Here is a 16,469-nt window from a genome sequence, read left to right as displayed (position 1 = left end):
CTCAAAAACAAGCATCAAAATGTGTCATAAAATGCCCCCCCCCCCAAAAAAAATAAAAAAAAATAAAAAGCACAAAAGCTTGATGCTCTGGTGTGACTGTAGCCTTAGACAGGGTCTTTTGGTGTTTGTAGGGTGGACACTGGGTTGCAAAGGTCAATAGGTTATATTTTCTGAGGTATGCAAATAAAAAATTTCAAAAACGTTTTTTTACCCCTAAACAGTGTTTTTGTAAATATTAAGTTTATGCATTTTTGTTTTCTTTTAAAATAAGTGCTTTGATGCGAAGCTCAGTACCCGCATGCATGCACCACATGGTGCAGCATGTACTTCCTAACATTTTGAAATACTGCTGTACCCTCAAAGCCTACTGAATCTACATGCAAATACTGATCCTCAATATCAATATTCCATCTAGGTTTAGGTATTACAATATTTTTCTACGGTGTAATGCATGATATTATGTATAGCTCCACTTTTGTGATAGTCAGTGCCACTGGAGCTTAGTTTCACTGTTTTTTTTTTATATATATTTTCTTTTTATGAGAAAACACATGTGATATGAGATGAAAACATCTGTCATACTTATCCAAATTATGAAGCGCTTGCTCGTTTTGTCATTGATCTTATCATCTTGTTTTAATGTACATTTTCTACATGCTTACAACGAAAGGATTACATTACACGACACGTATCATCTACAATATATGGCAGGCATGCACATTACAAAATATTTTTACCAACAAAAGCCTACAACAGTAGAGTTTTATGATTGAAAACTTGTCCAATTACTAAAGGAACTTATTAAGAAAACATCTACAATTTGGAAACAGCTATGGACTTGTACGTAAATCATTTAGTGAGGACTGCAATTCCTGAAGATTATCACGGTCCTGGTTATCGTTGTGGTCCTGGGGATCATGCACAGAGGCGTTACTTAGCGACATTGAGTCCACTGAAAAAGCAGTAGGGGACACTGGTCTGGATTCAGGAATGTGTTCCATTCTATATTTTTCAATGTATGGTTCTGCTACATGCCAAATCTACACAAGAGTGGGTAAAAGAGAACAATTAGCAAATATAAATGGAAAATAAATCTGTTACAAAGTGTAAAGTTGTAAGCTGCCCATTGGATTCCAAGACTCAGGGCACTTTGGTCTGCAAATTCCAAATATAGATTACAATGGTAAAATCCTAGCAAAACTGATGCCTGTAGGTGCACCAAGAGTACAACTGCGCCCCAATGCCAGCCGAATAAAGAGTTAAGACCAAAGACTGTCCCTTTAGAGCTGTTCCAAAGATCTTCACCAATAGCTTATGCCAAGAGGTACAACTAGGGCAGGGATCTGCAATTAGCGGACCTCCAGCTGTTGCAAAACTACAAGCACCATCATGCCGCTGCCTCTGGGTGTCATGCTTGTGGCTGTCAGAGTCTAGCTATGTATCATGGGATTTGTAGTTCTGCAACAGCTGGAGGTCCGCTAATTGCATATCCCTGATCTAGGGAAACATTGCACTATATCCTAGCCAGTCTCCTAGACTACACTTTAAACTAGTTATGGTTTTATTACTTATAATGCAGTTAATGCTTATATGCAGAGTTAATTGCCAACTTTGCCGATTTAGGAGTTAATTCCAGTCTAATGGTATAGAACTCTGTTCTTACTTTGGCACAGTGATTGCATTGTCTAGCAGACGGTCTGAACCTACCTTCTGTATGCTCATTTATGTTCAAACCACCATTTATTATAACCCGTATTAATACATTTAGTTAATTTACCATAAAACGGTCATGTCTACTTCCTAGTGCAAAGTCACAGCTGAGTTAAAAAGGTATCTATGCTCATGTTTTTATAAGGGTCTGCAGTGATTTTCATTCAAGCAGGTGTCTCTGAGGGGCTGAGGTTGTCCTTGGCGTTGTTGCGTAGAGAAGTCAAATTACCAAGCGGCTTCTTCAGGGGGTAGCAACATACAGACCAAGAGTGAGTCACAAGTATTGAAGCTCTGGAGTGTTCCGGAAATAAATTGAAGATGCCAGCCAATACCAGCCCATAGTTTCTAGGTTTGAGGACCTAGGGAATGTGCCCCAGATCCCTCTTAGATGGGCTTTCCATTATGCTCTAAAGCAGGGAGCCCGTATATGCACAGAACAGCAGGAGTTTCAGCTCCAAACTTTGACAAGCACTGCCTAAATTGTGTCTAAAGCCAAAATGTGTTTCAATTTGGATAAAATGTAGATGGCTTAGAACTTTTATTGGCAGTTTTTATTGCTGTCTCAGTCGTCACTAGGAAGATTTACTTTCTATATTTGTACTGTTGACCACTGTCACCAAGACAGAAAGTGAGGGATAATTCTAAATTTTTAATTGTCGCAGGGGAATTTGGGTCTAAAATAATGACAGAAATTTCAAGCATAGCTTACAATGGTAAAAATCAGAGCAGAGCAAACTGGGACTGTGCTCATTTGCACCAACAGTATAATTGCCTTCCAATACTAGCCAGATGAATAGTTTGAACTAAAGACTCCCCCTTTACAGCTGCTCCACAGGGACCTTTGCCTATTACTTATGCTAAGTGGAACGTCACGGGTCAGGACATTGCACTATAACCTAGCCATTCTCCTAGACTGTACTCTAAAACTTGTTATAATATTGTTATTACTTACATTGAGCTTAATGCTTATATGCACTGTTCATTGCTGATTTATAAGTGAATTCTAGTCCAATGAACTATTTTTCAAGTTACTTTGGCATACTGATTGTACTTTCTAGCAAACATTTATTAAATTGACACTTTTTTTTTTTTAAGTACAAAAAAGAAAAAACTGTTTGCTAGATTTTATTGCAAACATAATTAGATGTACATATCACAGTGAGAATTTTTTTGGAGCATAGATCAATTCAATCTAAAGGGTTGGTCACAGGGCCGGCGCTACCACTAGGTGAACAAGGCAGGGAGTGGGGATTGCAGGAGAAATTTGGTTTGTGGAAAAAGCAGCAACTTTGAAGGTATTTTTATTTTAAGTTTTTGAGCAGTTATGGAAAAGGTCAGGGCAAGGGCAAAGGGGATGGGGTGGCAAAATAAGGTTTCACCTAGGGTGTCAAAAATCCTTGCACCAGCCCTGTTTGTTTTTTATCAATACTGATCATCGCAGCTCAATGCACCAGATTTGAACAGTCTGCACAAGGCCTTATACAGAACTGTTTTCTATGAGCCCCATTCACATCATACAGGTGGATTGCAGTGCACTACACATGTCGCAGAAACTAAGAATGTCTGATGGAACAGAATGAGATGTCCATTTGTGGAATTTCAATAAAAAAAAATAAAAAAAACACGAAACAGTGCATCGAACTGCCCATTCATAATGCACACCAGTGGCTTGCCACAATGATTTTCTTAGAAGATGGGCACATAGGCTGGGAGGTCTATTTACTAAAAATGAAGAGTGCAAAATCTGGTGCAGCTGTGCACGGTAGCCAATCAGTTTCTAACTTCAGCTTGTTCAATTAAACCTTGACAAAATATAAACCTGGAAGGCGATTGGTTTCTTTGCAGAGCTGCACCAATTTTACTAAATTAACCCCTTTGTGCTTAGCAAACATCCCTAGTGCTACCTTATTTTATAGTAACAAAAAGCCCATTATACAAAATAGTCCACAGCAGACAAGAAGGTGTTCACAGATGTCAAATTGGTCTTTAAATTAGCAAGAGTGGCTAACCATTCCAGAATCAAAATCTTGAAGTAAGGTTGCACTATTTAGAATGGAGTCAGATGATGTTTTCTCAGAGTCTCATTCACAAAGATATCATGGGACAGAAGGAAAGATAAGCAAATTCTGAAGGCAGTTTAGTGGTTCTGGCAGTTTTTGGTTAAATAAATATGTAGAGGATCAGAAAGACCTTTGGTCCCGTTTTACTTGCTAGCTTAGTTTACCTCTGAAGAGTGTATACAGTATATTAATCATTCACTCTGATTGTCAAACTTTTAAACATACTCTCAAATGGGAATACACAAATTCAGCTACAAATAACCACAGAGATCTACCAAGGAAAATAAAAAGGCAGTGAGGGCTCTTTTACACAGGTGGCCAGGGGGAGGTCAGCAATACGGCAGTATGGCTTCCCACCCAAATTCTAACATTACAGCCCGATAGGTCTGTACACATCGTAGGCATGATCTGTAGCATCAGGATTGCTGCATTTTTAACTCTGACTGCAGAGTTTGACTGCCTGTTTGTTATAACTTGTCAAACTCGCCCATTAAGATCAATTGGCCCGCACCACAACCGCAAGCCAAATGCTTGGCTCGCAGTGGCAGCACAAACCTTTAATGTAAAGTTGCCCATTTAGTAACTGGGAAAAATAAATAAACAGGGGCATTAGGAGGCAGTCTGAGTGATTTTTTTTTAGATGTGAGAATTAAGCATAGGTAAGTGTACTTATATTCAGAGGGATGCACTGACTCGCAATTTATGTATTACTGTGGTAATAATAATGCAATAAGAGTAGCATACCTGAAAAAAAAAAAAAGTTTTAGGAAAAGCGGTTATGGCATATTACAAGCATTTTAAGTTCAGTTAAGTCTGTCCCAATAGCTTATACTAGGTTCACACCTATCAGAGGACAGTTCACAGAAGAACTGGCACAGATAAGGTTTGCAGGCATGCAGGCGTGTGACTGGCTGCGAACATGGATGCGCAATAGCCTACTTATAGTCAGCAGTCTGATCCACAAGTTGCTAGATGATTGTACACCCCCCCCCCTGCGTGTTCTATTATTATATTCCCTACTATCGACCCTGCTTGCCGTTGACCCGTCTTGTCTCCATCCCTGGCTTGTTCTACTGACTCCGCTACTGCCCAATTTCCTGTGTATGACCATGGTTTGTTCCCGATTCTGCTACCTGCTTCTGCTCCTGGCTGAACTCCATGCATGACTACTGGCCTGGCTCCTAACCCTGCTCCTGGCTCTCCATACTGCCAAGTATTGCCTGGTACTTCTGAGGGACTCCTGCTCTGCAGTGCATCATCCAGTGATCATCTCCTCAGCATGTCAGCCCAACACAGCTGGCAACCTGTACTTCTTTGGGCGTAGCATCTCCTGTTACCACTTTCAGGGGTGCTCTGCACTCAGCCACAAGGGAAGCACTCTAACCACGCTGGCCTCCGACCAGGTACGTGACAACACCAGTGCAGGCGATTGCCACTGCGGGACCAACCACACCTGCTCTTGCAGCAGCAACCACATGCACAGAAAAAGGAATTGCTGCTCAAGAGATGCACAGATGCAACACTAACCCCCATTCCCACACTGGGTACTGCACTGCACGTGAGATTTCCAGAATTTTTTAAAATGGAGCAAGGACCTTTTCTAATGAATGGGCTGCCATACCCAGGCAAAATGCAGCTCACAGAGCCACACAAGGGTGAACTTAATGAGAGGAAACTTGCCTTGTCCTAAGGTTAACTTGCTATGCAGAAGGCAAGCTTCTGTACCTCCAACCCTTTGTTAGGTCACACCATGTTTAAATATGGTTTTCATCTAATAATTTGCAGCACAGTATACTGTAGACAGGGTTATTGATGGGAAAACATAACTCCACAGCCCCCTAATAGATGTAGCACACAAATGTTTAGGCAGGGTTGCTACTAAATTTACTTGCCAGGTGTTAACTACAAGGCTCATTGTTAGGGATCAATTGAGTTCACCCCAAGTCTGGAATTGCTGCATTTCTCTCTTCTGTCGCTAGGTGGCCGGGTACCTGGTGACATTAGATAAGACAAGGGCAAAGCAAGGACAGATTAGGAGTATATGGGGTACCTCAGCCAGTGGGCAGGGGTTTTCTTAAATCGCTTGGCCTGCTGGGAGAACCAATTTATATTTGGGTGGAGTCCGGTGATAGGGGGTTCTGTGCCACCTGGATGGATGTCTGGGTGGACGTGTGTTGTACTGCACGGGCTGCTAGGCCAGAGTCTGAGGCCTATCCTGGGCACATCTGGCTGATAGGCTGTCTGAGGGCCTATCCAGAAGCAAGAGAGCAGCATAGGTTTGGGATTGCGGCTTGCAGTCCAACCAGACGTTACTGTTCTGCCAGCCAGAGAACCTGATGGAGGTAGAGGGGAAGCTGTCACCACTAAGGGACCAACCACCTTATTACCAGGGACCACGGTGAGTATCTGAAGCAAGTACCGGAGCAGTGTTCTCACCAACCGGGGACAGTGAAGAAATGGGAAACTTCAGCAGGTGTCAAACCAGGGACCCAGCCAGCAGAGGCGACGTGTGCAGAGCAGCCTTGTGTGCCAAGCCAGATGCCGAGCAGGCCAGTGGGGTAAAGCTTGAAAAGTATCTGGGGTGCTAAGCTAGGGACCCAGCAGAGAAGCAGGGGTGATGCTTGAGGAAGATAGGAAGAGTTCAAGGGATTCGATGGGAGTGAATCAGCAAGTCTAGTGAGAGAGACTGGGAGCTCAGTGGGTCGAGAACGTACAAGAAGTGATTGTAGAGAAAGTAAATGAGTTTGTTACAACTTGTGTTAGTAACTGTTCCAAGACTGTTGCCATAGGAGAGCATTCCTTTGCATTCAGATGTGGCGTCTTGCTGGATGCCTTTCCCTGAATGGCTGTCTACCTGTAGAAGTCTTGGAGTCTGCTAATTAACATTGCAACTACCAAAGGGTGTCCTGGCCCTTTCTCCCAAAGTTCTGTTCAAGAGAAATAAAATCTATTTGCATTCAAGAAGTGTCTAGCGCCCATTAGTCCATCGTGCATTACACCCACTATGCCTCACTATGGAAGGATGTCAGCAGCTCTTGGTTCTGGGAGGTTCTCATTAGAATAAAGGAGGCCTGGGATCTTGCTACATAAACAAAGAGAACCAAGGTGGATAATTTGAAGAACACCTAGATTTGTAACAAGCAGTTTTTAAATATATTTTTTTTAAATGATAATGGGAGCAAATATTTACAAAGACAAAAAGTAGAGCTTGTATGGACTTGGCCGCAAAAGTAGAAAGACACTTTTCATTTAATAACGTTTCTCTCTATTGCGTTCTCCGTCAGCCATTTTAGGAAAGGGCAGAGGATTATTTCTCCTCTTACTTCATGGACTTGTAAACTGGCCCCCATGATCCTGCATGTGCATATTTAGACCACTACCCAGAACCCATCAGAAAAAAGAAAAAAAAGTCTTTGCCTGGAGAGCTCACAAAGATTTGGCGAAGCTTTGGAGGAAGTAGGAACTGGTGACAATTGCCCTTTTTTTCACCAATCACACCACTAAAGTGACTAACCACATAACTGAATGCATCATTGATTTTGACTATTCGGAGTGGGGGGGGGATTTGTTTAAATTTAGACTCTCCATTTACTAATTAAGATAAAGTGGAAGTAAAGTTGTTTTTTTTACAAATGGCTGACAGGCAGGGCATTTATGACAGAACACCCCCTTTTGGTCTCTTTTGCCATAAATGCACCCTTCTGCCTGTCATGTTAGTTGAGCCACGCATGCGCAGCTCAGAGAACATTTACAGCCTTGATCAGCCCCGATCCATGCCGCGATGTTGTGACTCCTGTGCGCATGCGCTGAAGTCACGTCATTGTGGCCTGATCTATCAAAAGGCCCAAGGCATGGGACTCGGAAGACCGGGAAAAGATGGAACAGCTGGATCGGTCCCAGCGTTGCACTGAAGGACACCATAGGACAGGTAAGTCTGTCATAATGTACTAATACATTATGGCATAACCCACCTGGGGGGGCTCAAAACAATTTTTTTATAGCGGACTTTACTTTCACTTTAAAAGTGTGAAAGCTGGGGGTTCACCTGGCTTTTGGTCCTTAAATTGCATTCATCTAGTTTACCCCTGTACTTGATCCCTGCCTCTTGATGGACCATCATGACTTGGATCTTGACAATAGTTCCCAAAATCTTTAAAAACATTTACATATGTCAATACAGGTTATTTAAACTATTGTGGTTATTATTGAGAAATCTCTTCCAAAACTTTGCAAAAGTTATACTAGTTTACACTCACCGAATAGAAAAAAAATTAAAAACAAGTTGCAAGCCAAAAAAAAAAAAAAAACCCTCACCTTCTGATCAACAAGCAGTCTATGAGCAGCTTCAATGTCAGGAGCCATGAAACGGTCCTTCATCCAAGGCCTAGCAAAAGACAAGCAAACATCTATTGATCATTAACCACTACAAAAATGAGGCCTTCAAAACACAAACACAGGGAGATACTGTTTGCTCTTACCTGACCACTGAGCGGACAAGGTCATAGACTTTCTCCAATGGAGTGGTGGTTCTAAGAGGGCGTAGAAATTCAATACCCTGGCAGGCTGCAAGCAGCTCAATGGCCAACACTAAAGAGAAAATATTATTTAGTGTCACATATAAACAAATGGATCGACGCTGAATAGCAAATATACTGCAACAAAGATTATGAACTGCTACGAACTGATCTACTTTTAATGTATTATTTAGAGTCCACTTGCAAGTTGTAGATCATTTGATTTGTTTATGCTACACAAAAACAGTTACTTTAATAAACAAGTTTTAGCAAGGGCTGTGGAAATTAACACCAGATAATTCAGATCGACATGGATTCCCTAGTTATAGTTTAAAAGTGTTGACACCTACATACAAGAAATGAACCAGACTTCCCTCCCCGGACCCTGGCTTCCTTGGTTGCTAAGGCCCTTTTCACACTACAAAATAAATCCGTTTTAATAATCCGTTTTAAAATCCGTCAGATAATGTTAAAAAACGGAAGTTATACGTATACATCCGAAAGGTCTTTCCTCTTCTTGGTCTTCCCCAGTGACGTAGCAGAGGTACGTCAGAGGGGGCGGGGTCACGTGACGGGTGGCTCTGCCTCCTCTATATAAGAAATGTCACAGCTTCAGCCGCTCATTCGCTGGGCTGTGCCCAGCGGTGAGAGGAGGTCTGGGATGCTGCTGCGCCGGATGGATGGATCTTCACATCGCCGGAGCGGAGATCACCCGACGCTGGATCTTTTCATCGCGGGAGATCACCCGCACCCGTCGCTGGATCAGGACAACGCAGGAAGCCGGGAACGAGTGGATTTTTCAGCGCTGGAGTTTTTTTTTTTTTTTTTTTTAATAAAGGACTTTATTCTTTTGTGTCAGTGTGTTTTTTTTACAATACTTTTTACTTCCTTCGTGAAATGGTAGAGGTACAGTGTACCCCATTACCATTTCACACAGGGGGGGGGGTCAGGATCTGGGGGTCCCCTTTGTTAAAGGGGTCTTCCAGATTCTGATAAACCTCCCACCCGCATACCCCCACAACCACCGGGCAAGGGTTGTGGGGATGAGACCCTTGTCCCCATCAACATGGGGACATCCTCCCCATGTTGAGGGCATGTGGCCTGGTGCGGTTCAGGAGAGAGGGGGGGCCGCACTCTGTCCCCCCCTCTTTTCTGCGGCCGGCCAGGTCAACGTGCTCGGATAATGGGTCTGGTTATGGATATTTAGGGGGAACCGCACGTCATTTTTGTTTTAAATTGACGGCGGAGTTCCCCTGAATATCCATACCAGACCTGAAGGGTCTGGTTATGGATATTTACCGGGAACCGCACGTCATTTTTGTTTTAAATTGACGGCGGGGTTCCCCTGAATATCCATACCAGACCTGAAGGGTCTGGTTATGGATATTTACCGGGAACCGCACGTCATTTTTGTTTTAAATTGACGGCGGGGTTCCCCTGAATATCCATACGACTTCTGGAGCTGGACTTCAAGAAAGGGTGAAATGTTTTTTATTAACGGACGTTAGAAAGGAATGATATAACGGATGTATACGGATATATACGGATAAACATTATCCGTTTTCAATAAAGGAAGAATGGTAAAATATTTATCCGTATGTATCCGTTATTAAATCCGTTAATAAACGTCCGTTAATAGGTGTAAAACGGATATTATAAAACGGACATACAATCCATAGTGTGAAAGAAGCCCAAGCTACAATCTAATGATCCTTTCTGCTCTGCTTGGCAGAGAGGTGTTGTGAATAGTACTCATTAAGCACATATTTTTTTTGTCGTGCCATCATTTTGCCTTTCTGCCAGGCAACTATTTCTCCTGCCTTGAGCTTTTTATTGCCAAAGGTTGGCGGCATGTCACGCCGGTTAGCCCTAATGCCGCACATACACGATCATTTTTCGTGTTGTAAAAAACAAAGTTTTTCAGAGTCTAGAAAGTTTTTTTCAACTTGATCATTAAAACGGCCTTGCCTACACACGATCGTGAAAAAAAAAATGCTCTAGCAAAGAGCGGTGACGTACAACAGGTACAACGGCACTATAAAGGGGAAGTTCCATTCGGATGACGCCACCCTTTGGGCTGCTTTAGCCGATTTCGTGTTAGTAAAAGACGATTCGCGCTTTTCGGTCTGTTACAACGTGATGAATGTGCTTACTCCATTACGAACGGTAGTTTTACCCTAACGAGCGCTCCCGTCTCATAACTTGTTTCTGAGCATGTGCGGATTTTTCACGTCGTTAAAGCCCACACACGGCCATTTTTTACAACCCGAAAAACGACAACATTAAAAACGTTGTTAAAAATTAGAGCATGTTCGAATTTTTTTTTGCCTGTTTTTCAGAAACCGAAAAATGCTCTGAAGCACACACACGATCGTTTTTAATGACATTAAAAAAAACTTCATTTTTTTACAACTCGAAAAATGATCGTGTGTACGCGGCATAACAGTCTCATATGCATCTGTTTTGTTCTGTAGAAGGAACTCAGATTTCTGGAGAAGTGTAAAAATTGTCTGTGGTTACACAGTAAACTTGATTCAGAAATGGCTCAATCAAAGTAAGAACTGAAGCGGTTGCCATTCCATAATTACTGAATCGTTTTTTTAACTTGGTTCCTTTCCTGGTGTATAGGACCGAAAGCCATATGTAACCAGTGCTCGATTCACATAGCAATAATGATTTTATGCCGAATCGTGCTCTCTTTGACGCCAAATACTGTATCCAGCTGAGTCTTCCTTTGTAGGCCATAAGACTTTTGTCGATACCGATGTCTTTATCTGGTACCTAGGTCTTCTGGAAAATGTTCAGAATAATTTGATATACCTCCCAAGTCTCATCAAATTCTTAATTTATTTTCAAAGTGCAAATACTTCATTATCAGTTAAAATTTGTACATCGACATGACTGTGCCCAAAAAAGGAGTGGCTATCAATTTTTTGGTTGTCCAATACCACTTCTGCAGGGGTTTCCCCACCACTCCCTGAAGAATTATTAGGCCCAGAAACTTCCAGATGTCCTCTTTGGTCACTGGTTCCCACTTTCTGTTCCTTGAAAACCTCTGATGCTCCTGGTACCGATTTGTCTCCGTAACAATTTTTTCAATAACCTCATCGGTCAAAAAGAGTTGGAGTTATGCTAAGGGGTTGTCATCTTCAACCTCCACTTTGATACCAGGTGCTCCAGTAAATGGGAATCTTGGGGGCACTACGTACTCCGTACCGCAGTCAATAGAGCACCAAGTTCACACATCACTGGGCACAGTCGCAGGATCATCGCTGAAATCACTTTCCGTGTCTGATGACGAACTTCCCCACAAATCGCTATCACTCAATTCTGAAAGAGATTCTGTGTCTCTGGTTTCCAGCAGGTCATATACCGCTTTTGAGGTAGAGGCATGCTTTTTTGATGCATAGGATTACAATGTATCAGTGTGTTGTGCTTTATACATTTTAAATTTGCTGCCGGTTCCACCCCCTACACCGCGATGCTCGCAGGGAATGGAAGCCAGGGCACACAGTGCATTGGGAGGAAGCTCCGCCCACCGTACACAGCAGGAGTACATCGTGGGATCCCAGGCACAAGGCAAGTAACCTTCTTGCAGGATCCAGCGATGAAATCCCGAATGTGGCTCGGGGTTACCGCTACTGAATTTTCACCCCGAGTCACACTCGGGAATACAGCCAGGGAGGTTAAATGACCTGTCAAACCCTTCCAAGACTTCTCTCCCCTCCAGAAGTAAAGTAAAAAAATGATCAGTTGTTGTGAAACATGCACAATAGCTCTTACAATCTCAGAAAAAGGAAAGGTTCTCATGGACTACCACAGCCATGGATATTAATGGATCACAGTTGCAATGTCAGGCTCCTACAGACACTGCCTATAGCTCTCTGCTCATACCTTCATATGAGCCATTACTGATCTGCAGAAGTGTCAATAGACTACAAGGTAGCTGATCAGAGCTTCTGTGATGGTAAAACTGGACTTGTAGCTTTTTCATTCACGTGGGTTAGTGCATAGCAAAATGTTACATATTACACCCTAAATATGGATGTAACATGCTAAAGGTGAAACTATCCTTTAAATTATAACGTGCCTGTACGAAGTGAATTCTCCTCTTGGTTGCTACCCTTCTTTAGACATCCCTTTTCTCTACCTATTCCTAACAGGATGGACATAATGATGAATTCATCAGGTAATTTCTCTTACCTTGTTCTACATGTTCAATGACTCGAAGTGCTTTCCTTGCTGCCCAGCCTCCCATGGAGACATGATCTTCAGTAGCAGCACTAGTTGAGAGGGAGTCCACAGATGATGGATGGCACAAAGTTTTGTTTTCAGAAACTGAAAAAAAAGAAAAGGTTGAAAAACTGTGGACAGCCAACAATTATCACGCCACTATTTTGTTTCGAATAGAGTAGCAAAAGGGTGTTTTGTCATATCAGTAAGAGAAAGACACATTCACAAACAGAGCCACTTTCACCAAATTCTAATTGAGCTCTCAACCAGGGCCATGTTTACCATTATGGCAGTTGTATGCCAGTGCCTACTACAGGTTAGAGAGGGGCCAAGATTCAAAACTGGCAGATTGTGATAACTTCCTCTGGCTACCTCTGGACAATTATGGCAATATTTAGTAAGTGATCTATAGAGGGGAGGGGGTACAGGAGTCATTAAGTAGTCAGAAGACTCTTCATAGTTCAGGAAATCTCCTTTTTTGGTGGTCTGTGCAGCAGAAAGTAATTCTGTGTGTGAAGCAGACTTTCTGGTATTACTTTTTATTTAAAATTGTCACTGCAAAAGGAGTGGAGCTTGTAAAAAAGGTGCGTCATCATTCAGTCATGCCTAGGGTAGCATGTCATCTAAATACAACCCTGCTCCCATCTACAATAGGCCCTTTTCACACTGAGGCGCTTCTAAACTGGCATTAAAACACTGAGCGGTATTTGAGGTGTTTTTCAGATGATTTTGAAGAGCTTTTGAGGCACTTTCCATTCATTTCAATGGAGAGGGGTGTTTTTTTAGCACTCTAAACATGCTCCAAAGATGCTGCTTGCAGGAGTTTTTTTTACTGCCCCACCAGTGCACTGCCCCAGTGTGAAAGCATTCCTTGATTTTATTGGAAACAGGTTTTCGTCAGCTATTTAGGTGTTTTTTTTTGCGTGAAAGCGCCTGAAAGGGGCCTTAATTCTACATTTGTGGACTCATAATTTTACTGTCAATCCTTGCCATAGAGAAAAAGAAGTTAAAGCCCAAAATGTATTTAATTTTTTTTAAGGTTTTGGACAAAGTAGGAAAGACTTATAACCTGCATTTGTTTTAATTGTGGTCTGTGCTGCTGCGGAGTCCCCTCATTACCTCTTCCCTATGACACAAGTGTAGAGAAACCTCCCACACAGACACAACAGCAATAAGAGTTTGATAGAAGGTTTTAACCTTTCCCCACGCTATCCAAAACTTTGAAGAAGTTCTAAGTTGGCCTTACAACAGTAGAATTTTGTTAAAAAAATAAAAAATAAATTGTTTTTGGAATGTTTCTTCAATTTGTGTGGTCAAGTCAATGTTTGTTTTCTGCCAAGGAGCAGGATGACATTTTTTTCCTCAAACACAATTCTAACTGTAAATGCGGTTTTCTCAAAGGAAAAATACATATTGTCATTTTCTATTACATCTGAAATCCCATTCAAATAGTAGGTCAATATAACATTTTAAGGGATTCTGAACAAAATTAGTTGACTCAGTGATGGCAAGAAAGAATCTTTTGACAATTTTTCTGCAAGCGTTCCAAAGAAAATCTAACCATGTATGGCAAGCTTAAGATTACACAGAACACTCACCAAGTGCAGCTGCTGTGCAGTGTGCGATCATGAAACCAGAGTTTAGTCCACCCTCAGTTACCAAGAATGCTGGCAGTTCACTAAGGGAAGGGTTGCAAAGCCTTTCAATTCTTCTCTCACTGATTGAAGCAAGCTCATGGACCCCAATAGCAAGATAATCCAAGGCCTGCAAAGCATAGCAACATGTGACAGATCTTATCATTCTATTGATATGTAAAAGATACTTTAAGTCTTTAAATAGTTATCTGGAAAAATAGGTTTACCTTAGCTGGGTATTCACCATGGAAATTTCCACCTGAAATGGTTTCTCCTCTTGCTGCAAAAACCATCTAAGAAAGGGTCAAGGAATTAATTTTTTGAAAATTGAGATTAAACCCAGACCTACATTTGATGGCTGATAAAAAAGGATTCCATGCTCAAACTGGCTAGTGTATTAAGGATTAAAAAGGCGCAATGTCGAGTCCAAAAATATGTAACACTGAACGAAATCTTATTGCATGCTGAAATTGTGAGTTGCCTATAAAATAAATGAATTACCAAATCAAAGCTATTCCTTCAACATCAATAACATGACCTGAAAAAATGATAACCTGGGATATCGTGGGTTTTATTCACGATAGCAATTCAATTGTCTCAGTCGGTGTTGACTCTCAGCAATCACTCAGATCTCTTTTTTCTTTCACTGTCCCACACTTCCAAAAGGAAGAATTTGAGATAAATGATGCCCTCAATGTATGCATATTTGTTGGAGCCTGAAGGAGGATTGCCTCTAGACTAGTTTTCAGGAAGGGATATATAATTATATATTGTAGTACACGTTATCGTAATGTCACAACCATCACACAAAAAGTTTTGATAAAGAACTCTAAATTTTTGAGTAGTTTGTATTAAAGTGATTGTTATTTTTATAGAAAACAAATAAAATAAAAACACAAGACTTTACAAACATGTTATACTTCCCTGCTCTGTCCATAAGCCAATTGGCACCACTGCTGTTTCTTAGCCAATCAGGAGTGAGAGTCTAGGAAGGCTGAGACACTCATGGACATCGCTGGACAGAGAGGGGGCTCAGGTAAGTGTTAGGGAGGCTGCTGCACAGAAGGCTTTTTGTATTTAAACAAACATCTGTATTATAGTAAATTATACCATTGGTCTGTAGATATGTCCCAGGGCAGTACTGAAGCCACATCAACAGCCAGGCATGTAATGTTTTCAGAAGAGGTCAGCAATGGTAGCATCGATATGTTTCTTAGCATGGGCTTTTTTTTTTTTTTTATTATTATTATTATTATTATTATTAAGTGAAATGAAAATGAAAATCTGCTAAAATAAAGCAGGTGTGGCAGTATTTATCTCAGTTACTTTTTCATCTGTTTTCACCAGGTGAACTGACCACGTATACATTGTGGTGATTTTGTACTACATCTTAGGAGAGCAACCTGTTTTTATGGCTGTTCCTGTCTCCTCCTGAACACGGTAGCCAATGAAATACTCCCGTTTTTCAAAATATAAAACACTGGGGAGGATAATTTAGTAAAGCCGCTGCATCACTTTTCCGGCATTTATCCCCTTGTTAAGGTATTGTGCTAAATTCTTGAAACATTTGCAACACTTTAGGTTTGTTTCATCGACTCATGCACCATATTGAGGTAGTTCCAAAAAAAAAAACACTACAGCGCTGACACTGTGCCCATCCTATAGGGATAAAATGTCATATACCAGGTTAAAAAATATGGAGTTACTTACCGGTAACGTCCTTTTCCAGGACAGCCACCTTAGAGAGATCCCGGCTCCTCCCCTCTCAGGAAACACCGCCTTCAATCAGAGATTTAAGTCTCATCCTCCCACTGGCCCTTCAGTTTATCACGAGCACCTCCGGCCAACTGGGGAGACACAAGAACACGTCATACAACACAAACATTACAATCTTACCTGACGGTCTTATGTGATGAGTCCTCAGACGTCCAGTACCTGGGTGGGTACCGGTGCTGTCCTGAAAGACTCCTGGAAAAGGACGTTACCGGTAAGTAACTCCATATTTCCCTGGATCGTCTTTCAGGACAGACACCTTAGAGAGGATAAGCGAGCACCTTACCTTAGGGTGGGACTACTGCTTGCAGAACTTTACGACCAAAGGCTTGGTCCTTTGCTGACAGCAGATCCAATCTGTAGTGCTTGACAAACGTGTTGAAGCTGGACCACGTTGCAGCCTTACAAATTTGCTCAGGAGAAGCACCAGCCCATTCCGCTTGTGAAGCTGCAGCCGCTCTAGTGGAATGTGCCCTGATCCCATCTGGGGGGTCTGACCCTCCTAACTCATAAGCTTGAACAATAGCCGATTTAAGCCATCTGGC

The 16,469-nt window shown here is 41.8% G+C and overlaps 1 protein-coding gene across 2 annotated transcripts in view; it reads right to left on the bottom strand.

Annotated features, from left to right (window-relative positions):
* Positions 1-609: 609 nt before the first annotated feature.
* Positions 610-16,469, bottom strand: part of HAL (histidine ammonia-lyase) — a 51,056-nt gene continuing 35,196 nt past the window's right edge. For both annotated transcript variants that reach the window (XM_040344106.1, XM_040344107.1), the window contains 6 exons: positions 14,379-14,444; positions 14,116-14,281; positions 12,488-12,622; positions 8,249-8,357; positions 8,085-8,154; positions 610-1,040 (listed from right to left, as the gene is read on the bottom strand). In XM_040344106.1, the coding sequence (XP_040200040.1) occupies positions 831-1,040; positions 8,085-8,154; positions 8,249-8,357; positions 12,488-12,622; positions 14,116-14,281; positions 14,379-14,444 (756 nt within the window). In that variant the 3' untranslated portion in view covers positions 610-830. The remainder of the gene's footprint in view (positions 1,041-8,084; positions 8,155-8,248; positions 8,358-12,487; positions 12,623-14,115; positions 14,282-14,378; positions 14,445-16,469) is intronic.

This window comes from Rana temporaria, chromosome 3 (assembly GCF_905171775.1).
Source record: "Rana temporaria chromosome 3, aRanTem1.1, whole genome shotgun sequence".
Lineage (NCBI taxonomy): Eukaryota > Metazoa > Chordata > Amphibia > Anura > Ranidae > Rana > Rana temporaria.
This window is presented reverse-complemented; position numbering and strand designations above follow the sequence as displayed.